General features: G+C 40.7%; 2 protein-coding genes across 3 annotated transcripts in view; one reads left to right on the forward strand and one right to left on the reverse strand.

Annotated features, from left to right (window-relative positions):
* Nucleotides 1-20,337, reverse strand: part of LOC131696638 (aurora kinase B-like) — a 32,592-nt gene extending 12,255 nt beyond the window's left edge. Inside the window, exons 1-8 of one of the 2 annotated variants that reach the window (XM_059014689.1) lie at nucleotides 20,311-20,337; nucleotides 5,132-5,181; nucleotides 4,680-4,764; nucleotides 4,367-4,400; nucleotides 3,989-4,180; nucleotides 2,823-2,961; nucleotides 2,452-2,600; nucleotides 1,917-2,091 (exon numbers count right to left, since the gene is read on the reverse strand). In XM_059014689.1, coding sequence (XP_058870672.1) covers nucleotides 1,917-2,091; nucleotides 2,452-2,600; nucleotides 2,823-2,961; nucleotides 3,989-4,180; nucleotides 4,367-4,400; nucleotides 4,680-4,764; nucleotides 5,132-5,176 — 819 coding nt within the window. In that variant the 5' untranslated portion in view covers nucleotides 5,177-5,181; nucleotides 20,311-20,337. Of the gene's footprint in view, nucleotides 1-1,916; nucleotides 2,092-2,451; nucleotides 2,601-2,822; nucleotides 2,962-3,988; nucleotides 4,181-4,366; nucleotides 4,401-4,679; nucleotides 4,765-5,131; nucleotides 5,182-8,864; nucleotides 9,084-20,310 lie in introns of those variants that run through there. The other variant, XM_059014690.1, reaches the window with a different exon arrangement.
* Nucleotides 1-26,014, forward strand: part of LOC131721233 (zinc finger protein 664-like) — a 113,412-nt gene that overhangs the window by 26,592 nt on the left and 60,806 nt on the right. The gene's annotated exons all lie outside the window — the stretch shown is intronic.

The following is a 26,014-nucleotide window of genomic DNA, read 5'->3' on the forward strand; positions in this document are numbered from 1 at the left end:
GACTTGTTTCAATGCCTCCAGAGGCCCCCGTTGTTGATGTTCCGCTTCTTGATGGTGCTGCCAATATCAACCTGCTGAAGCCTGGTGCCTCCCAGACATTTCAGGAATATGCCCAAAAGGTCTTTCTGTCATATCATAATGATACAAGTGACCTATCACCATGCAGTCATGAAGAAGCCAACACCAGACTCCTCAATGTGGCTGATGCTGCCAAGCAAGGGTACACAAAAGTGATGGTGCACACAGTTGACACAGATGTGTTGGTGTTAGCCATTGCAATGATCCGGCTTGCATTTGGAGTTGGTAAGCACTTCAGGTACCTCCCTGTACATGTCATTTCCCCAATCATTGGGCCCAGAGAAAGCAAGACCTCTACTTACATTTCATGCCTTCACTGGATGTGACCAGACATCTGCTTTTGCAAGCAGAGGAAAGAAAACTGCATGGGTGTCATGGAATGTGTTTGAAGAGTTACACCAGCTTTTGAAGCTCTGAGCAATGTCCCCAGGCAAGATGCCATAAAGGAAGTGATGCCTTTGCTAGAAAGGTATGTCATAGTTATGTATGACAGAGGAAGCACATGCACAAGTGTAAATGAGGCTTACAAAGAGCTACTTACAAATAAAAGGCAGGTCAATTGATGCAATCCATCCAACTGCTGCCGCTTTACTTCAGCACACTAAAAGCGCTGCATACCAGGCTAGACACTGTTGGGGACAGACATTGGTGCCTTCTCAGATGCCTTGCCCAGATGAATGGGGATGGATGAGAGGACCAACACAGATGTGGGAGCTTTTTTGGACTATACTTCCACAAGCATCCGAATCCAGCCTCAAACCTTTAAAGTGGATAAGGGATGTAGGGGGCACTGCAAATGTGTGAGAGCACAGGTGTTGTGTACAGCACTGTGCAAATGTCGAGAACACGAATAAGCATTGGAAAAACAAAACAGATTTCTAGAATTACATTTGAAATACTGCACATGAAGAACTCTGTTCCTGAATAAAAAACACCGTTTATCAACCAGTCACAATTGTCAGTCAAGTACATGAGTTATGTTAAAAAGCAACAGGTAAAAGCCAAAGGGGATAATTACCATAGCGCTGCATGTGAGATTGAGATTCAAAGTGGAAGAAACTGTAGCTTTTTTTATTTACTGTGTAATTCTGGAACAATAAGTATATGAAATATGGAAAAGTCCTCACTAATTAATGACCATAATCATTTCAGATCTGTGGCAGCCATACTGAATATTAACCATTAGAAAAATATATGTCAATATCAGATTTTAAATCAGTAGTTCATTGCCTACCTATGTGCAAATTAACCAAAAACAGTGATCAATATGTAAATTTACAAACCAAAACATCTGTAAAAATCTGAATCTTAAACACACGACGGCCATCTTAATTTCAATGGGGTCCATACCTAATATTGATAAGTAGGTCAAATTCTATACATGTGCAAAATGTGCTGCTTTTGGCATAAAACCCAACATTTTGCACCATTCTGCGGAGCTATTGTAAGTAACTCTGCAGCAGCAGTTGTGATGCATAAGTCACCCCGCAGTCTCCAAGTCACTTTGTATAAAAGTGTTTGCTGAATGACCAATTTATAATAATTTCATCCAGGACTTAACAACGCTGAAAATCAGGAGGAGTGAAGTGTTTGGGCTCTAGTGCTTCAACAGTCCTTTATAGGGGTGTAACAATATGACATGCATCATGATAGTTGGAATGGTCCTGATGGGACCACTTTGTTAAAAAGACAAAGAGTATTTCACTCCAACTATAAAAACACATCCATTGATTCAATAACCACACTGAACTACAGGGAGCTGTGCCGTTATGCTTTTGGTATTGCAACAGTTGGTTGGTTGAGGGGTACCCTGATGGCAGGGTGACCCTGACACTGACCTTCGTGATCCGGGAGTAGGTCTCGGCGTGGCTGGCGGACTCGAAGGGGGGGTGCCCCACCAGGAACTCGTAGCAGAGCACCCCCACACACCACAGGTCTGCATTCTCATTGTAGGTCTTCCCTTCTATCATCTCAGGGGAGAGGTAGTCCAGAGTCCCGCACATAGTCTTGCGCCTGTGGGGGGTGGGGTGGAGATAGAAGAGTGGAGCAAGAGGAGAGATGGTTCACAAAGGGCAGCAGGCCATTCATCATAGAATATTCTTTAAAAAACTTAATCATTTCATGCATTAAATATTGAAAATAACTTTATATGGAGGGGGGGGGGGGGGGGGAAAGAGATGGAGAGAACGACAGCATCTGGCTCATATGGATGAAGGTGTCTGCCGAATCAATAACACTCATGAAGTTACACTCCCTGCATAACTTACCCGAAAACTTCATGTTTTAGTAATAATGTGAAATAGTGATACAATACCCCTGCCCCCTCACACACGGTCCCTCCCCTAGCAGGGGGTCTCACACCCCCCCCCTCACCTCATGGAGGGTGCGTGCACGGACCAGCCGAAGTCAGCTATCTTGAGCTCCCCCCTGAAGCCCAGAAGCAGGTTCTCTGGCTTGATGTCTCGATGGATCACTTTTTGCTCGTGGCAGTACTGCAGGGCGTCCGACACCTCCTCCATATACTGCAGAGCAACACAATGACAATTAAAATCCATCCATTGTCAACACCTCCTCCATATACTGCAGGGGGGGCACTCCTCAATACTCTTCTATCCAGACAGCCAGTTTGTAATGCAATCTATCAGCTCCTAATACTACCACTGTTCTGTTTGTAGTTAGTTTGATGACATGGCAGAATGACCCGCCCCTCTGTATAGCGCTGCCTTGCCCCCCACACCCCTCACCGTGGCGCTGCGCTGCTCGTCAAAGCGCTGGCAGCGCTGCAGCTCCTTGTACAGCTCCCCCCGCGGTGCGTACTCCAGAATCAGAAACACACGCTTGCAGTCGTGGAAGTAGTTATAGAAGCGGAGGATATTGGGGTGCCTGCAGGGGGGACGAGAGCGAGCAGACAGTCATTAACACAGAGCAGCACAGCTGCATATCCAACTCACTCAGAACCAAAAGTAAAGGAGAAAAAGACAAGTCCAGTGACAAATTCATGACAAAGGGCACCACAAATCAAAAAAAAAAAAAGGATTTCAACGATAATACAGTGCTCCCTCACTATAAGGCTCTTGTAACGCGCCTCTGATATAACGCTCCTACAGCAGGTCCCCCAATTCCCTATACTAGTGATTCATGCAATATTTCTAGAGTAAATTTTTTGTAAAATATAGCGTGGACTACACGGTGCTTTATGCATGGTTAATTCATGGAAAGTTACATTTTTGCTTTACTCCATGTGCATTAGAGGGAGTTCTGACGCTCTTCGGTTATAACTCGTATTGTGTGTCCCGAGACCTGCGTTATAGCGAGGGAGCACTGTATATGGGAGTCCATTTCGAAAGGAACTGATAAGCCTGGTGTGTATGATTGATTGCCATGTGTTGAATTACCATCAGAGAAGACACTCAATTTCCACATGTTGACAAATATGTACCAGTCTTGATCATAGTTTTGTTAATAGCATTTTTGAACAGTTGTATACATCTGGCAGTTTTCAAACCTGTCGCATGGGCTGTGTTGCTACTGGTTTGTATGTTCATGTCACTGTGAAAGGGTCTCGTCGCCAATTAAATCTCATTGCATCTGGTGTGTAGAGACCTTTATTTACATCCCTGTATATACTAATCTTGCCTAGGTCTGGACAGTCCTTTGCTCATAATACCAGGGCTGAAAATAAGACTCCTGTTGCATAGCAGTTTGATCCATTCCTGGTTTCACCGGAGTTTAATAAAACACACCTTAGCTTGTTACCTATACACACACACTCACACTGTGCGAATCAAGTAGTAAAACCTGGAATTAAATCACACTGCTATGCAGTAGGAGTCTTATTACCATCCCTGCTATACATTATGGGGTAGTTCGTAGTTTACCTAGAAATAAAGCAGGTTCGCCCCCACCTCACCTGAGACGGGACTGGATCTCGATCTCTCTGCGGAGCTGGTACTCCATTCCCTCCTTCTCTATCTGGGACTTGAACATGACCTTGAGCGCCAGTATGAAGTTTATCTCTCGATCCCGGGCCAGGTATACGTTCCCAAACTTCCCTTTCCCCAGCGGCCGGCCGATTTCGAAGTCCTTGAGAGAGAACGGCTCCCTGCAGAGGCAGGGGGATGGGAAAGACAGGGTCAACACACACACCAACAGGATACTGCTAGAAGAAACTAAGTTAGGCAGACAAGCGTTCGGGCAGGGGATTACTGAAACGAGAAGAAACTAAAACTGATAAAGGAACGAGTCCAAACACTGATCTGAGTTCTAACTGCAAATAAATGGCTCTTACTGGGCAGGAGGTTCAGACATTACTCTACCAGGACCTGCAAGGGAGACAAGTTTTTAAAGTGAATGTTTGTAAGAAAAAACAACAACCTTTAAACTTTATATACATATATAACATGTATTTATTTAATATCTAGGACTTTTATAGAAAGTGCCTGTATGGCACATTTCACTATAAATACATTTAGTAAAGTGTTGTACAGTACAGACAGTCTGACACCGAATACAGTCCAGAAATCAGCAACACCAAATAACTTGTGTTAAAGAAGGTCTGATCAAGTGCATGAGCACGGAGTGACTCCCGCTGCAGGACTGACCCAACACTGCCACAGTCCCACCACTGGCTTTGGAACTGCTCTTCATTTCATGCTGGGAACTATCGATCCTGAGAGGTGTCAAAAGCTGGAACAGAAAAGGAGAGAGACAAGAAAAAATAAACTATTAAAAGTCCAAGTGCTTAAAAGTGGTTTTAAAAGAAGTACGCCCAAGTGTGAGCCTGAACTGTCCCAAACGGTCCTAGTGTACATGGAGACATATGGTAACCTCAGTCTGGGGGGGAAACGACACAACACGACACCAATCCTGGTCCAGGAGAGCTTCAGGGTCTTCTGGTTTTCATTCTACCAGAGTTCTCATCTACTTCACTGAATATTTTTTCCAGGTTTTTAGCCATTGATTTAACAGATACCCAGAAAACCTGCACGATTGTGGCTCTCAGGACCAGGGTTGGTCACCCCTGCCCTAGGGGGCTGGGCAGTAGAGGGCTTACCTTTGGTGTAGAGGTGCTAGGGTGCAAATTCTCTTTGGAAGACATGGTTCCTGAAAGAAAAGAGTTTTGAGCAGGAAGACGAAGATTACCTATAATATGGTTTCTTCATAGAATGATGAACTCCACACAACGTAAACTCCTGGTCTCCATGTCGTTGGGTCAGGACAAAGATCTGCCTCTTTCATTTTAATAATCCTCACTGGTGCCAAGTATGTGTTCCTCCTCCATAAAACCCCCACGTAACCCAATCCGGTTGTCCAAATTGACAAAAAAAAATAATTAGTAAAATGGAGAAAGGGGGACAGGAAGGTATCATATAGGTGTGGAGTTCATCATCCTATGAAAAAACATATTTCAGGTAATCTTCGTCTTCTTACCTTTATGATGAACTCCACACAACGTGAACTATACTAAAGTATGCAGACTAAAGGGTGGTAGGTTAGATGTTAGTAGAAGCAACCAGATAAAACTGAACGAGCAAAAGGTAGGTTGAGAGCAAGATACATTGCAGTAATATATTTGATGAAAGTATTGAAAAGATGCCCAAGTAGCGACCCTGCAGATGTCCTGAATAGAAACAGATTAAAATGTTTGCCTATGTAGTAGCCACTCCCCTTAATGAGTGGGCTTTGATGCGTTTTGAAACAGTTATGCTGTCAAGCCTGTAACAGAACTCAAGGCATTATGACACTTATAAAAGATGGAAGTCTAGCTTCTTCCCTTGATTAGTGAGGTTTTGGGTAGAAATCTGGAAATGTTATGGTTTGATCCAGATGAAATTCGGTTGCCACCTTTGGCAAGAATTGAGGATTAGTTCTGCAAACAATCCTGTCCTTAAAGAACTGAAAATATGGAGCGTCAACAACCAGTTCCTGTAGCTCGCTTACCCTTCTTGCCGATGTCACTGCCATCAAGAAAGCCATTTTCCATGTCAGGTACTTCATGTCTCAAGTTGTCATCATCTCAAGTCGTGGTCCTATGAGCTTAAGTACCAGACTGAGACGCCATTATGGAATAACACATTTCCTTGGGGAGTTTCAATTGTTCACTCCTTGAACAAATCTGGTAACCAACGGAAGGGAGACCAGCCAGGTAGAATACTGGAGATTGCAGCAACATGTACCTTAATAGGAGGACAGGGAGAGACCCCTATGGAAGAAGTGGCTGAGGCAAGAAGTCTGAGAGGGTAGGCATCTTTGAGATCTATAGAAATCAACCAGTCCCCTAGTTGAACTGCCTTGATGGCAAAGTATCTTGAGTAATGGCCGTGGGTCTGTGAAGATAAGGGGACCTCTTGTATGGCATGGGAATGCAGCATAGTTTTTATTTCCTCTAGCAGGCAGATGCCCCTTGGCTTTGACCAATCTAATACTGCCTGGATAATGCCTGTTGATGGTGGTAAAACGTGGAACGGGATCTTGTAGCCATCTTGAATAAGCCTCAGTACACAGGGTCTGATGTATTCCCCCCCCAATTGGTTACAAAATGAGACACCCTTCTCGGGGTCAGGGGAGAGGAAGGAGATATAGGCCTGGAAAGCTGAGAAGATAAATGGTCAGGAAGAGGCAGAGGATCTACCTCCCTCTTTATGATCGCCACATACTACTCTGCGTTGTCTGAACCCCTGGCCACGTTGAAAGCGGCTCGGTCTGTTGAACCATGGTTGAGGTGACCGATTTCTGAATGATGTTTGTCTGCTGATAAAAAAACCTCTGTTGCACGAAGCACCTCTCCCTGTTGTAGAACAAAATCTTATAGCCTGTCTAGCCTCCTTCATATCAGACAGGGAATCTTTGAGGCTGGTGCCAAATAAAAGATCACCCTGAAAGGTTATCTCTGCAGACAGAGAGGATGTTCTCATTTGGATTCGCAGTCTTGCAGAGACTACATTAGCCACAGCTCTGGTGTTAGTATCAAGTCGCATTACATGCTGCTTGCAGTTAAACCTTTGCAGTATTTTTTTCCCCTTCTGCCAACTGCATGGCCACCTCTAGATTTTCAGGTGTAGGTGACTGCAAAATTGTAGACAGCTGGTCCCACAGCATATGCTGCTACTTTGCTGCATAGACCTGATAATTACTGACACACATGCTGCATGTGGAGGCAGAGTAATTTCACACACAAAAAGAAATCCCACACATGATCCACCCAAAGAAGCAGATCTAGAGGACATACCTGCAGCTGGTGTAGCCATGATAGTATCCAGTTGAGGCTGTTTGAAAAGATGTTTTTTATGATCGACTAGTACCCTGTAGAATTAATCTACAGGCAGGCATGGTGCAGAAATAGCCGATTTCTTGCCAAATAGCCTCAACGGGCCTCCAGATTGCCTCATGGAAGGGGAACCCTTCAAAAGGCTTTATCCCTTGCATCCAAGATGCTAAAAGTCATCCTGATCTGCACAGGTTTGGGGTTGTACTTTGAGACAAGATGAACTCCTTCTCAGAAGGCATCTGCATATATAGGAGAGGGGCACCTGTGTACTCCAAAATGTCATCCTCGGGGGCGGAGTCAATGACATCATCTCCTAGGGTTGGGGCACCTGGAAAGTATTGCTCCTTAGTACTTCAAGGTGCAGCAGTACCAGATCTTGCTGTGAGTTACAGACTGTGAAGGTAGAAGCTGCTGGAGCCTCTGCAATGGCAGTCGCTGAATTCGCCGGCACATCTCTCTCCCTGCTGCGGGAGTGTGTGGATTTTCCTCATTCTTTTCCTTGGAGGAGAAAAATCTAAACTCCGATATGCTCTGGGGCTGCATGCTTTTTTAGAAGTAGAGGGTGTAGAATGACTTATCAGAACAGTAAACTGACAGTGGGGAAGAAACTCCCTTGCGAGGTCAGAGTGACTGACATGTCTACACACAAACATAAATCTGTGTTAGAAGATGGAGAAAGTGGTGAACCACACTTAAAACAAACAGAAGGCATAGAAACAGGAAATACGAAAAATAAATAAAGGAGAGAGAGAAGTATTAGCTTCCCTCCTAACAAAATTAAAGCAGTAAGCGAAACTAGTCCTTACTGAAGCAAATGCATGAGAAATTTGGACAGCTGCAATGGGTTTATGGAGGAGAAGCACATACTTGGTGCCAATGAGGATTATGAAAAAGATCTCTGGGAAAGAGATCAGGTTCTCTCCTGACCCAAGCAACATGGAGGAAACCAGGAGTTCACACTGTGTGGAGTTCATTATACGAGGTAAGAAAGTATATTTTTAATTGTTTATCCTACAGAATAAAACTAAATTTGCAACAACTTTAGAAATACTAAAAGCAACTTATAAATCTGAATGACACTCACCCTATTTCTATGTTAATTTCATTTTTTTTTTTTTTAACTACAAGTCACTCTAGGTCTTCAATATCTTTATGGTTTAGTTAATAGAGCTACACTTATGAAGATGAGTTCTACTGCGTGTGTAATGGTTTAACCAGCTAAATTAGTTACACCCTCTAATAGGGGAGAAAGGAAGTGCAACATATTGGGGGGGGGGGGGGGGGGGGCGGAAGCAGGCCTATATAATTATGCCATTCTCTGTGACCGAGGCTACAGCAGTGGTCCTCAAAATAATTTGGGCACAGCCATAAATTGATCTTACTTGGCTGTTTGCGGGCATTCGGACTATTGCATGGGTTCTTAGCTTAAACACTGCGACATACAGTAATATTTTTTTAATTACACACACAGAGCATCAAAAGAAAACTTACATTTGGTATCAAAAGAAACTTCACTTACATTTGGATAAAATTCAGTAGATGCAATTAAAAAAAATGACATTTCAGCAGGTGCAGTGACTTTTTATTGTGCCGATTAACAACGGACATCACAAAGATTCTGCAAAACGGTCGGTTGATCTCAGGCAGGTGTTGGGACTCTTGGTCTCCCAGTTCGTGGCCTGTCGTTGGATAAAGGCGCATGATAGACAGATAGATAAACAAGGTATTAAAGGATGCATCATCATTCCAGGTTTCCAAAGAAAATAGCGAGGATACATCTACTGTTGCCAGCCAAGAATGTCAAGTGTTGATAAATCTGACAAGATTTCCTTCCCCAGTCCATCTACATCAAGCACAAAAGGTAAACCAGCTCAAGCGTGTTTTGGGATACTTTTTTGGATACAATCTGATCCGAGGCTTTCCGAGTTATCATTTGACAGTCAACAAAACTGCTTCTGTCGGTAAGAACGACTCTATATCATCATCATCAATGTCAATGTCATTAATGTTTTTATTATTGCTTTTAAGACTGCAACTGCTTTTCCAATGAATAGACATCTGGAAAGATCGCTCCAGATGGCAGCTGGGAAAAAATAATAATTGCTTCGACAAGTTACAACCAAGGAGCATATTCAGGCACAGAATGCACAACGAAAAGGACTGGGAAAAGGCCCAAAGAGCCATTATAGGAAATGATAACAAAAGACAGTTATTCATCATCTCAAATGTTCTCTGGCTAACAAAAGAACACATTGCCATCTCTAAAGCCACGCATCTGTGCAGGTAGGAATTATTTTATAAATTGGTTTGCTTATTTATCCTACAGTCATAGCATTAATTCAATACTCGTTCAGCATGAAAACGTTATGTCTTTTCTATAAGGTTGATGGAAAGTCACGGTGTATCTGTGGGTGCTCACCATAGAAGCAAAAACTAAGCTTGGCAGTTTGTGGATGCATTAAATGAACCAGTTGAATCAGAGACTTTGAATGGTGTGCGAGAGCATCTGTTTCACTCTTTGATTTGACAAAAGCACTGACATAGCTACAGAGAAGCAACTGTTGCTTTTTGTGAAATATCCATCAGAAGTTAGTTTAAATTTAACTTGTAGTGGATGTCATTATATATAAAAGTATGTGGTTAATGTACATTTCGGAAACATAAAACTAGTTAGTATACATAATATAAAAAAACTTCCTGCCTGCCTCCCTGCACCGTCAGGCAGGGTAAATCCGAATGTATGGTAAAGCCACGTTCTCGATCAGTGTAAGACGCCCAAAACACTCCACACTGAGTGTAATGACCGTACGTTCAAAAAACACTCTGCTGCGCTTTGAATCTACGTTCAAAACACTCTTTTTCAAGACCACAACACTATAGCTATGTACACTGAAAACAATCCCCTCAAAACACCATCATATCAATAAACAGTGCAATACGTACATATACTATTTGCTTAAATAAATAAAAACAGCCACATTTAACCCATTACTTTTATTTAGTCAATGTGTTGTTAAGATAGAGAGATAGATAGAGAGATAGGATAGATAGGATAGATAGATTAGATATAGACACACACACACACACAGCTCTGGAAAAAATTAAGAGACCACTGCAAAATTATCAGTTTCTCTGGTTTTACTATTTATAGGTATGTGTTTGGGTAAAATGAACATTTTTGTTTTATTCTATAAACTACTGACAACATTTCTCCCAAATTCCAAATAAAAATATTGTCATTTAGAGCATTTATTTGCAGAAAATGACAACTGGTCAAAATAACAAAAAAGATGCAGTGTTGTCAGACCTCGAATAATGCAAAGAAAATAAGTTCATATTCATTTTTAAACACCACAATACTAATGTTTTAACTTAGGAAGAGTTCAGAAATCAATATTTGGTGGAATAACCCTGATTTTCAAGTTTTCTTCCAGGACAACCTTGTACTTGGCTTGATTCATGCCAAAGCTGCCCGATTCTAGCCTTGCTGAAGCACCCCCAGATCATCACCGATCCTCCACCACATTTCACAGTGGGTGCGAGACACTAACCGTCTAACCATCAGACGACCAGGTGTTGGGCAAAGCTGAAAATTGGACTCATCTGGGGGTGCTTCAGCAAGGCTGGAATCGGGCAGATTTGTCTTTGTGAAGGACGCATGAAGCAAGCCAAGTACAAGGTTGTCCTGGAAGAAAACTTGCTTCCTTCTGCTCTGACAATGTTCCCTAACTCTGAGGATTGGTTTTTCCAGCAGGACAATGCTCCATGCCACACAGCCAGGTCAATCAAGGTGTGGATGGGGAACCACCAGATCAAGACCCTGTCATGGCCAGCCCAATCTCCAGACCTGAACCCCATTGAAAACCTCTGGAATGTGATCAAGAGGAAGATGTATGGTCTCAAGCCATCAACAAAGCCGAGCTGCTTGAATTTTTGCGCCAGGAGTGGCATAAAGTCACCCAACATCAATGTGAAAGACTGGTGGAAAGCATGCCAAGACGCATGAAAGCTGTGCTTGAAAATCAGGGTTATTCCACCAAATATTGATTTCTGAACTCTTCCTAAGTTAAAACATTAGTATTGTGTTGTTTAAAAATGAATATGAACTTATTTTCTTTGCATTATTCGAGGTCTGACAACACTGCATCTTTTTTGTTATTTTGACCAGTTGTCATTTTCTGCAAATAAATGCTCTAAATGACAATATTTTTATTTGGAATTTGGGAGAAATGTTGTCAGTAGTTTATAGAATAAAACAAAAATGTTCATTTTACCCAAACACATACCTATAAATAGTAAAACCAGAGGAACTGATAATTTTGCAGTGGTCTCTTAATTTTTTCCAGAGCTGTATATACATACACACATACACACACAATATAAAAAATACCAAAATTTCAAAAGTATTCACTTTGATGCTAGGATAGTATTGTCTACAAGGTGCCAGAAATTTCAATATTGTAATGCAGAACCTAATTCTAGAAAATGCTGGATTGTAGGTAAGCATTCTTGGAGTATAAAAGGGTTTGGATGATTGCTGTCATTACCAAGAAGTCAATATGGTAAAAGTAAAAAGCTATCTGAAGACCTTAGGCAGAAAATTATTCATAAAGCTGGAGAGGGATACAAGAAGATTTACAAGCATTTGAGTATCCCAATTTCAACTTGTGCTTCTATTATCAACTATAAGACTCATCGTACTGTCACAACTCTCCCTTGGTCTGGAAGAAAGAAGGTTATTTCACCAACAAGTAAAAATTGTGAGGAAGGTTAATAAATTCAAGACCGACTGCCAAAGATATTCAAAATGAATTGGCTGCAAGTGGGACTGGGGTTTCCATTTCAACCATAGGTCGAGTATTGCATGGTGAACGTCTCAATGGTCTGAGGCCAAGGAAAAGCCACTGTCAAGAAAATGACAAAAGACAAAATCGCTTAAAGTTTGCAAAACAGCATTTGAATGATGGATATGAGTTCTGGTCAAAGGTTTTGTTGATTGATGAAACAAAACAAAAAAAAATATTTGGTCATGCTGATAGTCATTACATTTGGAGAAAGTCTGGTGAGGCGTACAAAGAAAATACCATACCTACTGTCAAGCATGGAAGTGGTAATATCCTTCTATAGGGCTTTTTCCTCAGACACAGGAAATTTAGTTTCAATATAGGGGTTGAATGATTTGAAATCTTTCTCCATGAATATGTGCGTTTAACACAGGGTGGAACTAGGATAGGTGACTCAGCGTCTTGTGAAATGTAATATCTGTCTCCCTAAATGTAACGAGACAATACCATACTCCCCCCCCCCCCCCCCCCCAAAACTGATTCCCTTGGAACACAAGTTAATCTTCTGCTGCATACAGATCTACTCCTTTGATCATTATGTTGTCTGCATGGAGACAACAAGTCTACCCATTTGATGATTATAAGAACATAAGAAAATTTACAAACAAGAGGAGGCCATTTGGCCCATCTTGCTCATTTGGTTGTTAGTAGCTTATTGATCCCAGAATCTCATCAAGCAGCTTCTTGAATGATCCCAGGGTTTCAGCTTCAACATCATTACAGGGGAGTTGGTTCCTGACCCTCACAATTCACAGTGTAAAAAAAATGCCTCCTATTTTCGGTTCTGAACGCCCCTTTATCTAATCTCCATTTGTGACCCCTGGTCCTTGTTTCTTTTTTTCAGGTTGAAAAAGTCTCTTGGGTCGACACTGTCAATACATTTTAGAATTCTGAATGCTTGAAATCAGATTGCCACGTAGTCTTCTTTGTTCAAGACTGAATAGATTCAATTCTTTAAAGCCATACGACATGCCTTTTAAACCCAGAATAATTCTGGTTGATCTTCTTTGCACTCTTTCTAGAGCAGCAATAACCTTTTTGTAGCGAGGTGACCAGAACTGAACACAATATTCTAGATGAGGTCTTACTAATGATTTGTAAAGTTTTAACATTACTTTTCTTGATTTAAATTCAACACTTTTCACAATATATCCGAGCATCTTGTTGGCCTTTTTTATTGCTTCCCCAGTCTAGGAAGACATTTCTGAGTCAACATAAACTCCTAGGTCTTTTTCATAGATTCCTTCTTCAATTTCAGTATCTCCCATATATTTATAATGCACATTTTTATTGCTTGCGTGCAGTACCTTACACATCTCTATTAAATGTAATTTGCCATGTGTCTGCCCAGTTCTGAATGTTGTCTAGATCATTTTGAATGATCTTTGCTGCTGCAACAGTGTTTGCTACTCCTCCTAGTGTCGTCTGCAAATTTAACAAGTTTGCTTACTATACCAGAATCTAAATCATTAATGTAGATTATGTAGATCCCTGTGGTACTCCACTGGTTACCTCACTCCATTTTGAGGTTTGTCATCTAAAATCAGTACTTTCTGTTTTCTACATGTTAACCACTCCCTAATCCATGTGCATGCATTTCCCTTGAATCCCTACTGCGTTCAGTTTGAGAATTAATCTTTTATGCAGGACTTTGTCAAAAGCTTTCTGGAAATCTAAATAAACCATGGTGTATGCTTTGCAATTATCCATTGTCAATGTTGCATCTTCAAAAAAATCAAGCAGGTTAGTTAGACACGATCTCCCTTTCCTAAAACCATGCCGACTGTCTCCCAGGATACTGTTACCATATAGGTAATTTTCCATTTTTGGTCTTATTATAGTTTCCATAAGTTCACATATAATAGAAGTCAGGCTTATTGGTCTGTAGTTACCTGGTTCGGTTTTGTCTCCCTTTTTGTCTCTGGATCGGTATTACGTTTGCAATTCTCCAGTCTGTTGGTACAACCCCTGTGTCAAGAGACTGTTGCATCATCTTGGTAAGCGGTTTGTAAATAACTTTAATTTCTTTGAGTACTATTGGGAGGATCTCATCCAGCCCAGGGGATTTGTTTATTTTAAGAGCTCCTAGTCCCTTTAACACTTCTGCCTCTGTTATGCTAAAGTTATTTAAAACTGGATAGGAACGGGTCAACATGTGGGGCATGTTGCCTGTATCCTCCTTTGTAAAAACTTGTGAAAAGTAATCATTTAATATATTTGCTATTTTTTTTTCTTTGTCTATGATTTTGCCATTTGTATCTCTTTACACCTTTAACCTTCTCTTTGAATGTTCTCTTGCTGTTATAATATTGGAAAAACATTTTGGAATTTGGTTTTAGCCCCCTTAGCAATGCTCATTTCTATCTCTCTCTTAGCCATTCTAACTTCCTTTGACTTGTGTTTGCAGTTCCAAGCACTCTTACTGTGTACTTTGTTCTTGGTCCCTTTTAAACGCTCTGTAAAGTGCCTTTTTTAGCTGAATATATATATATAATACATATTTTTAATTGATCTATTAAACCATTTTTGCCATTTTGTTTTAGGATGCAATTGTTTTGCGCCTCTAGTACATCATTTTTAAAAAACAGCCATCCTTTTTCCATGGATGTTTTCTCTATTTTACTCCAATCTACTTCTGTTAGTCTGTTTCATTCCTTCATAGTTTGCCTTCCTAAAATTGTAAACCTTAGCTTTAGTCATTACTTTTGTGGTTTTAAAAAGCACTTCAAAAGTTTGCCAAATGTTCTCTGACCTCTGTTTTAGTTACTCTGTCTTCATTATTTGAAAAGACTAAATTAAGGTATGCCTCCCCTCTAGTCAGTGCCTCGACAAATTGCGTTAGGAAGCAGTCATTTGTCATTTCCACCATTTCAATTTAGTCTGTCGGTGCTCCCCACCGGGTTTTCACATTTTATATGGGGGAAGTTGAAATTGCCCATTAATATGGCTTCTCCTTTGCAGGACACATTTCTAATGTCATTGTAGAACAGATTATTTTGCTTGGTGCCTGAATTTAGCGGTCTACAGCATGCCCGTATTATTATGCCCTTTGAATCTTTGTACATTATTCTGACCCATACTGATTCTGCGTGGATTTTTTCTTCCAGATTTAACACCTGGGCTTCAAGACTATTTTTGATGTATAGCGCTACTCCTCCACCTCTTTCCTATACAGTGTATACTTACTAATATTATATTAGTCTCCATCACTCTTGGATAACCAAGTTTCTATAATACCTATCACATCATAGTTACCTGTTAGTGCATTAGCTTCAAGTTCTAACATTTTGTTTTGAGACTTCTAGCATTTAGATAAATACATTTATGGCTGTCTGACAGAAATATAATAAATCTTGGTTGTAAGTCTCTCTCTCGGCCTGTGAGAGCGCTAAGCAGTGAAAGTAGAGTTCTTTGGACGTGCTGGCCTGACAGTTTTTTCCCAGGGTTTGGAAGTCGGTCAGTCTGGAAGAAGCCGTGACTCCGTTGCAGGAATGTATTGACCCAGAAGGGAAACTACGTAGCAGCTGCAGATTGTAGAGACAGCTCATTTACCAAGGGGTCATGCCTGCTAGCATAAAGGGGGGGGGGGGGGGGGGGAACAGAAAATCGCAATCTACTCCTTCGCTTGTTTTTTTAGAGAGAGAGAAGTGGAAAGACCGGGAGAGACCCAGAGAAAACTAAAAAGTATTTGAGTGTTTTTTGTTTGTTTGTCGTGGTTAGTAATTGTCTTTGTTTGTGAATCACCAGATGGCTAACACATATCCGGAGCTGTCGCCTTGGGCCAGCACTAAACAGTAACACCAGTCACTTAATAAAATTGTTATCACCAACCACGAGCACTACTGCACGCACCCGGACTGGTGACCGTGTCAAGTATTATTGTGGGGTGGATAACGTGTATTTATTGTTTGGGTTGCAACTCATTATTATTGTTACCTCCGTGAATTACACATTGGTGTGTATTGCCGGAGGTTTGTTTGGTCGCCAGACTGGGATTAAAAAAAAGACCGCTTTTCCAAATGATTTACAGCTTCTGGTTGTGATTACTCCTGCACTGCATCACCTCTGCACCTGTTCTCACTCAGCAGCCACTTTGCCACACGGTCTTACCTGAGTTGTTGCCGTTGTTCTAATGTAGTCTCCCTTCTGTTTTTTTGTTGATTTATCACCCCTTCCTTTCTAGTTTAAATGCTTCTGAACCTCCGAGGATTCTTTCTCCGAGTAGATTGTTTTCCCAACCCTCCGTATTTTGATTCAGTACATTCGCACAGTTACAGTTTCTAACAGTGAATTGTTATGTTGGTTAACTCAGTTCGCTTTAGCTGAAAAACATTTGGGGAAAATACAAATGTAACTACTGTAAACATCTACGTAAATGCTTTGAACTTAATGTACTGTAAGGTGTTGTGCACGTAGGAGTATTTTGAAAGTAATAAATGCTTTGAAGATTAATGTATAGTGTTTTGAAAGTACGTAGGGTGGTGTTTTGAACATAGAGTGTTTTGAACGTACATTGAAAACACTCCCCAGAAGTTTTTTTTTTTTGTGTGTGTGTGCGAGTGTTGTGAGTGTACTACACCGGCAAATAAATATAAGCACAGTAAATGTGTAGAATAAGCATGTAGAAGGATGATAACTGCAAAATTAACATGCACATCATCAACTCTATGATCAACTTTTATAAGGGTAACATTATTTGCTTCTTAGTAAAACAAAACTATAACCTACTACACATAAGCTGCAAATATATCTATTGTTCAAACATTAAACTTGACAAACAGCAACCTCGTACCCAAGATGTGGGTTATACAAGGATTACTTAATCACATTAAAAGTTACCCTTCAGATGGTAAATTAAATAGAAATAAACCTGTGCAGACAAAGATGAGTTAACGTCTGTTTATAAAAAAAATCATCTACCTAAACAACTATCCATACGTGGCCAATCCGACAGGTAATTTATATATAAAAATAGTAAATAAACCAACTTGAAAGAAAACCGGCAAACGCGTCCTAAATATATTACTACTGTAATGACATTAGTAAGGTATGTGTGAGCAATAACAAAAGATACAAAAATAAATATTCAATGCTCTTACCTTCGGTGTCTACAGCGAAAAGATCCAGAAGCTCTTCATCCTCCAAATCAGGATCCTCGACTCCACTGGAGTAATCACAATTACCCCCATTCTCCAAAACTAACTACCTTGCGAGATCACTTGCCAAATTCCATGTTCCAAATGAGCTGTTTTCACTGCAAACTACAAGTACATCCTGAGATGCGTTCAACTAGGCGAACTTCCGAGACTAACTGTTAGCTTTGAACAGGTCTAGTTGAACGGTTTACTTAATATTCCAGGGACATTTCAAATATGCAACACATCCTAAAATCCAAAAGCAAAAAAGGCAGATTAGCTATTTTAACCCTTTGTGGTCCTATGTCGGACCTGGTCCGACATTGCAATTATTCCTATCCGGTCCAATGTCGGACCCTGTCCGACATCATCAACGAGACGCAAAAAACGGGTTTCTAGTCGTTTTTTCTCCGGAAAAAGCCGAGAAAACCATTCAATGGCCGAGTGGGAGCGACAGGAGCCGAGACAAACCGAAAAAAAGGGCGTATCTCATGAAGTCATACTTGCCCCTGGCATCTAATAATGGAAGCCATAAGGAAACAAGCTGGCTGTGACTGCATCAGCACTCAGAGAATATCACAGACATTTGCAGAGCTTTTTTCAGATGTTATAGTAATAAAATAATGACTTGGATCGCATTATTGAGGCGTTTGGTGATAAAACGAGTGATCCGGAGATGATTGATCGGTATGTATGACTATTATTATTTATTTCTTGGCATATGTAAAAGCTTTAGCGAATGAAAGGGTAGGGCGGGGCTGGAGATGCCTAGTGAGTGCTTTGTTGATATGCAGGGCCTTTTAAACCCGTTTGACTGTGGAAAAAAACACTTTTAAACAGCGCGTCAAATTAACTGCTCGTGTGAAAATAAATTGGACCGGACGCGCCTGACACGCACTTAATAAATGGACTGCAAAGGGTTAAAACTGAAATTTATATATATTTTTTTTCTTTCCTTTATCATAACAGCATACATATTTTATCAATTTGATCAAAATACCAATATTTTATAAATAAGTCGCATTATAATAAATATACCTGAAGTAACTTTCGGCTTTTTTTTGTCATATAAAAATGGACAAAACTTGTCCATCCCCAAGAGTCAAAGAAATGTTCTCCCAGCCTGTTGCCCTTTATTGTGTTATGCAAAACTACCTCTGCAGAGTGTTCGCCTCAGTCACCAAACCTTTGAGGCGAACGTACCAGCAATAGAAAAGTTTAAAACTGTAAGCAAACATTCTCCTAGCTCAGTGGCACCCGCAGATTCATGCCCGCGAAGCCAGGCCATCGTGCCCACGGTAGCTGACCTTAAATTATGGGTCATGAACACATTCCTGGCGGGTCGTAGCGTGGGGAAATAAATAAAGCTTTAACAAGTTTTCCAACAAATGCAGTCACAACAGCAGTCTGTTGACAGTGATGCTCACTTATGCTGTGCTTGTACTTATGACATTTTTATTTTTCCTGAAGGGCCTCTGCAATACGATTAACAAATTGAATATCTGCATTTTTTCTGCGGTACCCAATCATAAATTCGCTGGGTGGGACATACACTGTCTGTTTCAGTTGCAGGTACTGACAGCAAGTTTAACCAATTGGAGAGTCAAGTATCTGCCAAGTTTTACCCAGCTGTCCAATCATAAGCAAGCAGAGGTTGTTCACGGTATTCTGCATTAAAATTGAAGGCGAGTGAGTAGCCAATGGATAAGTGAAAGATCTGACCAGTGTCCAATCATTGGTGAGCAGAGGCGGGGTGTTAATATGCCAGGTAAGCACTTAATTTTGCAGACTTGGAGAAAAATACTACATTTCAGTATTTAGAATTTAATTCTCTCTCTCTCATATATATTATAACCAGACAAGGGAAACCCTGTAGTAGATTGTTACCAATCCACTTTCTCTGAATAATTGTACTGGAGATGAGCGATCTTTAAAACAGTAGTGTTGACAATTTACCAAATTGAAACAAAGCAACACGCTATCTATACTCTTATTTTTGTTTATTCATGGTTATCTGCGTAAACATGCTATTTAAAAATATTTGCATTACGTATTTTATATAAATTATTTAAAGAATAAGCACAGCATGCACAATTACTGCCCGAGACTTGGCCTTATCAGAGTGAGCCAAGAATAACTCCCACTAAAACTCTTAATATATATTGTTATACTCTCTGGTTTGAATTGTGTCTGTCTAGGGAAGACAGTGTTTAAGATAATAACCTATGCAATAGTCAGCGTGCCTGCAAACAGCCAAGTAAGATTTATGCCCGTGCCCATATTACTTTGAGGACCGCTGTCCTAACCTCAGGAGCGCTGTGAAACTGTGGGGCCCCAAACATTCGGCTCAGCCCTGAGGTAAATCATACAGGACTTGCCGAGTGGATTTCTACTAAACTATTGTTTCAACTTTTTTTTTTTTTTTTTTTAAAACACACACACACACACACACACACAAGTGAAAAATAAACTAGCGGGCTTTGTGAAACTGGACAAAAAAAAGTTCCTAGAGTTACTTGGTTAGGATTACAAACACAGCAATTCTGATGCTGTGCAAATCAAATACCTAAAGTCTGAAGCCTTGATCAAAGTTAAATGAGATATTGATTATCAACGCAACAATAATATTTTGTTAAAACCAAACGTATTGTAGCGTTCTACAAAAAAACATTTTAAATTAAATCAATTAAACAAATTAACACATCTGTTTCCTCTAATTTAACCTAAAGAGACCTTTAAAGCTTGATTAATTTGTGTTTAGTTAGGCCAATAAAAGGCATCACATCGCCTTCTCTGTCTACAAAATTATTAATAATTATTATTATTAAAATAGACTCGTCTATAAAAACGCTCTAAACTCGAAACGAAAGATAAAATTCAAACAAAATAAGCCTATAGTATATTAGTTAAAGGCATTTCGCCTTAAGCCGTCGTTGTTTTATTTATTTATTTATTTATTTATTTATTTATTTATTTATTTTCATACCTTGATATTTATCCTAATTATTCTGCGCGTCTCTCTGAACTCAATCCAACGACCGAGTTTCTTTCTTTCATTCTTTGCGTCACACCTGCCAAGATATTAAAAAAGCCTTTTCTCTCTTCTGATTGGATGCTTTCAGCCCCTCATTCGTGTCATTGGCTATCGGTTGGTTTACAGGTAAACAGTAGACGCAAGCTGATTAGACTCAAGCGTGCCATTCTTTCTCAAGTCCGCCAATCAGAACTCCCTCCTCTCTTAGCGGTATTGCCAAAGCTGATAAAAGTACAGCATGTAATATAGACATTACAAAAGCATTATAAACATCAATATAAAAAAGGAAATAATGAAAAGGAAAAATTAAATAAAGACGTAGGAATGTAAAACGGAACACTGGTAAATAAACAAATAAAATATTATGTTAAAGGTTTATGAAAGTCACAATAGTGTTTCTTTTCACTGTTTATGAGAAAATACACTCACCTATATTATATACACACTTATACTTACGGGCATCTATTTGTAACTGAAAATAATAAAAGTGATATTTTTATGGATACTCAAGAAGTAGCATAATTTTCATCGAAAATTAATTGTCATGGGTGCCGGGATATTTCAAGTACGTCGTTTACCTGGCGTTTACGTCTCCATTTGGTACTTCCAAAATGTTTTAAAAAACACGTTTGTCCATATCAGAAAAAAGATTATTAATATAATGTATAATTTAGATATTGTATAACGTCACGCAATCAAAAGAAACTACAAAATGTATCGCAAAAGTCTACCGGAAGCCATAATAGAACAGTATTGCACGTTAGATTTTGAAATGTCGGCTTTGTATTTACGTTAGGATAATTTATTCTCATTGTATATTATATTAATAAAAATATTACATTAATGAATTTACATTTGCATATTTTAATGCTTTGTCCATAGACTTATATACTTATTTATTTTGCTCGCTCAACTGTTCAAACTGAATAAATCAGCAAGTGTTCTTCCTATAAAATGTGAAATACAGGAAAGCATGGAGCTGTTCCAGCAGCCCCAGCTCAGAAAACTGGCGAGCTCCACAAAGGCGCCAAGGGCTCCATAGCCAGAGCACAGCCAGCCCTATTCTATAGTACTCCAAAGCCAGTACAGAGTTAGATGTGTGCATGGAGATTGAGGTATAATAATTAGGCACAATAAATGAAATAACAAGACATTCATTTATTTATACATGCTAGCTGTCATAATCTGAAATGTTTAGGCTTTTATAGGACTTAACATTCTAAAACAATGTTTACAGCAAAACCACCCAACTAAATAAAGAAGAGGAGGAACTGAAACTGAATATCTCCCCCAGGCCGGCTGAGACTGGTTCTGTTATTCAAGTTTTCAAGAGCGATATCATGTGATCAAGAATATTTCATTTTTATTTAAAGACTGTGACATAAATACAGTGATTCTTGGTGGTAAATCTCCCTCCCAACCTGTGAGGGCGCTGTGTAAAGGGAACAGAGTGTCCTGGACTCAGATGGCCAGACAATTCATTCCAGGGTTGGAAGTCGGCCATCTTAGAAAGGGGGCAGAGCCACAATACTGCAAGTCATTGCCCCAAAATGGTCGCCAATGTGTCAATTGCGGATTAGAGGAAAAGTGATTTTCCCCGCTACCATAGGGGGTGTGACTAGTGGTATAAAAGGGGATGTGGCGTAGCAATCTGTTCCTTCATTTGGTTAAAGCTTTGAACCTGAAAGGACCCGTATTGTACTGTATTGTGAGTGTTTTGTTTGTTTTGCTAATTGTTACTTGTTATTATTAGATGGCTAACACGTTCTGGAGCTGTTGCCAGAGGCCAGCACTTACCCGGAACAGCACTGCACTGGAGCATGATAAATTGTATTTACAGCACGAGCACTACTGCACTCACTGAGGACTGGTGACCGTCTGTGTGTTTTGTGTATGTGTTTTGAATACTGTGTACATTGTCTGCCCCATGAATTAAATATACAGAGCAGTACAAATCGTTGTGTATTGCCTGTATCTCATTATTATTTCTGTTGGCAAGGTTTTTTTTTTATATATAAATTTAGTCGTTGCCAATTATTTTTATTATTTTCGCCCAATTTAGAATGGCCAATTATCTTTTTAAACTCAGCTCACCGCTACCACCCCTGTGCTGACTCGGGAGGGCGAAGACGAACACACGCTGTCCTCCGAAGCGTGTGCCGTCAGCCGACCGTTTTTTTTTCACACTGCGGGCTCACCATACAGCACCCAAGAGCTACAGCATCGGAGGACAACGCAGATCTTGGGCAGCTTACAGGCAAGCTCGCAGGCACCCGGCCAGACTACAGGGGTCGCTGGTGCGTGCTGAGCCGAGGATACCCTGGCCGACCTAACCCTCCCTCCCCCGGGGTGACACTCGGCCAATTGCGCGCCGCCCACTGGAAGCTCCCATCCACGGTCGGCTGTGGAATAGCCTGGACTCGAACCGGCAACGTCCAGGCTATAGAGCGCATCCTGCACTTCACGTGGAGCGCCTTTACTGGATGCGCCACTCGGGAGACCTTGTTGGTCAGTTTTGACCCCTGGATTATAAATAAACAATCATCACTTCATCAGAACTGTTGTTTGTCTTTGTTTGGAGCACTGTATCACCTCCACACCTGTGCAGTGCAACCCACTTTGCCACACTGACACATGCTTTTTTTTTTTCAAATGGTGAATTCTATTGAAATTCCATTCATTTATAAAAATGTTGTGTAGTTCTACCTAAAAATATTGGTTGATTATTTCTGCAGGAGAACCAACTCCAAAATGTAGAGTTCATTCAATAAGTTCACTGTTGCTGTTTGTTGCACATGTTTCTATATTTTTTAAATGACAAATAATTAAATAAATTTTAAATCAATAGCACAATATATAAATAGCTTATTATAATGGTAATGTAATCACTCTTATCTGCTTATAAGCCTCAAACCTCCATTTATGATACCTTACAGTATTCTAACCAATGTACCTAGATTACTGTTTAAATTACTATTCAGTCTACCATTGAAAACATAATTTTAATTACTATTCAGTTTACCATTGAAAACATAATTTTAATTACTTTTCAGTTTACCATTGAAAACACCATTTAACTTACTATTCAGTTTACCATTGAAAACACCATTTACATTAGCATTAGCTACCATACAGAATGTTCCAAAACACCTTTAAAATTATCATGTGAAATCCAATGGTTTACAAATGGTAATATTTAATGGTAAACTCCTATGGCAATGAATGGTACATTTTTGTAAGGGCAGAGTGCTCACTGTGTGTCCCTCAGCCTGTGACAAGCACACACATACTGGGCAGCCATTGAGGCTGTGTGTCCATCCCCCAGTAGGACTGCCACTATCTGGACTGCTCATGTGTGGGAATTGCAGGAGATTACAATGTTTTTAAAGAAAATGTCCCTTGTTTGGCTGTATTTACTGCAGTGTAGGAGAAAGTGCACCTCTGTCTCGTCTTCTCCCTGTTCACAGCGACTATAGTCTCCTGTTTCTGGGCAGCCAGGACTGTCTGTGTCATCCTGTTTCGATGGCCAGGTGGTGGTCACTGAGTCTGTACTTGATCAAGATCTGCCTCTGCTTTGTGTCTTTCACCCTGACCAGGTATTCAGCCAGGGTAAAGTCTCTTTTTAGGGCCCGATAGCATTCAAGTTTGTTTTGTGTTTTAGTTACTTTGTCCCAATGAGTGAGGTATGAGTTTTTGAGGTGAGATCAAAGTTGGTTGAATCTGATTAGCATTGTTTTAGCAGTGCTGTTCTGAAGCTGACTGATGTCAGTGTCGCTCAGTGCAATGAGCTTCATGGCCAGCTGCTGAGGACTCCTCTCTGGGCTGAGCTCTTGGCTTGGGATTCATGTTATATTTGTGATGGTAGGATTTTGGATCTGTGGTTTAAATGAACCCAGTATTTTAGTGCTCTTTTTTAATATTAAGAATTAGAGGGTAGAGGCTCCAGAGTGGCGCATCCAGTAAAAGGCGCTCCACGTGAGTGCAGGATGCGCTCTATAGCCTGCAAGTCGCGAGTTCGAATCCAGGCTATTCCTTTGCCGATCGAGGACGGGAGCTTCCAAGGGGCGGCGCACAATTGGCCGAGCGTCGCCCAGGGGGAGGGAGGGTTAGGTCGGTCAGGGTGTCCTCGGCTCACCGCGCACCAGCGACCTCTGTAGTCTGGCCGGGCGCCTGCGGGCTTGCCTGTAGCTGCCCGAGAGCTGCGTTGTCCTCCGACGCTGTAGCTCTTGGGTGGCTGCATGGTGAGTCTGCAGTGTGAAAAAAAGCGGTCGGCTTGACGGCACACGCTTCGGAGGACAGCATGTGTTCATCTTCGCCCTCCTGAGTCAGCGCACGGGTGGTAGCGGTGAGCCGACCGTAATAAATAATTGGCCATTCCAAATTGGGAGAAAAATAATAAAAAATAATTGGCAACGACTAAATTTATAAAAAAAAAAAAAAAAAAAAAAAAGAATTACAGGGTAGTGGCCTAATTCGGCCCTGCATGCAAGATTTGCTGTATTTCTTTGTACTTTTAGTACATCTTTACAGAATTCTGCATGCAGGATTCCTGTTCGGTGTTTGTCCCACTTTGTATAGTCCTGGGCCCACATATTCGAAGCGATGCACAATCCCCTCGCGAAATTTGTGCCTCGCAAAAATTAGTGCTTTTACATAAAAATTGATATTTTCCAACACGGCACAAAACAGTTGCGCAAGTTGGAAAATAACAGTTTTTTGCTCAATTCGCAAATGTGTTTGTGCCTCGCAAAACCACCTGTGCATTAATTACCAATATAGCAGAAATGCACAAGAGCTACGCGTGAATGCACTGAATTGGAATACTACACGACAATGGACTGTTAACAATATCCTGCCAAGCAGCTATCATAGGTGTACAGTACATTCCAATATCCCTCAGAAGAGTCAACACTCAAATGTAACCTGCACATGAAATACAGAATCAAAGCTCAACATACATCGGTAGCATTGGCACCCCTAAAGTTGCATGCCCACCCCCACAAATATATAAATAAGCCACTAAATGGAGAAATGAAACAATGGACCACAGGACAGTGTAGGCCAGGGGTCTCCAACCCTGGTCCTGGTGAGCTACTGAGGCTGCTGGTTTCGTTTCAACCAATCTCTCAGTTACTTAATTGAACCAATTATTGTCTTAATTAGTCAAGATTAACAAGTGTTCCAGATCTTTAGCCACTGATGATGTAAAGACACCTATAAAACTTGCTGGATAGGGGCTCTCCAGGACCAGGGTTGGAGACCCCTGGTGTAGGCTATTCAACATATAACTTAAATAAAAATATATTGTAGCAACTTGCTAACTGGATAAGTGTCAACATGAAGGAGACAGACAAAATATCTCTGTAGTATCTGTGACAGAGATTGAATGATTCTTGGTGTTAGATCTCCCTCCCGGCCTGCGAGGCAGCTGCATAAAGGGAACAGAATAGCCTGGACTAAATGGCACGACAGTTTATTCCCAAGGTTAGGTGGAAGTGGGCCATCTAGAAAGGGGGCAAAGCTAGGGTATACGAACTCAATGACCCGGACAGGAAACGCTGTTATAAAATGGGGACGTAGTCATGTGATCTGTTCCTTTGTGAATGGTTACATTAAATGACCCCAAGGGGAAACTGTGCTGTGAAATGTGAGTGTT

The sequence above is a fragment of the Acipenser ruthenus genome, chromosome 48 (genome assembly GCF_902713425.1).
Source record: "Acipenser ruthenus chromosome 48, fAciRut3.2 maternal haplotype, whole genome shotgun sequence".
NCBI lineage: Eukaryota > Metazoa > Chordata > Actinopteri > Acipenseriformes > Acipenseridae > Acipenser > Acipenser ruthenus.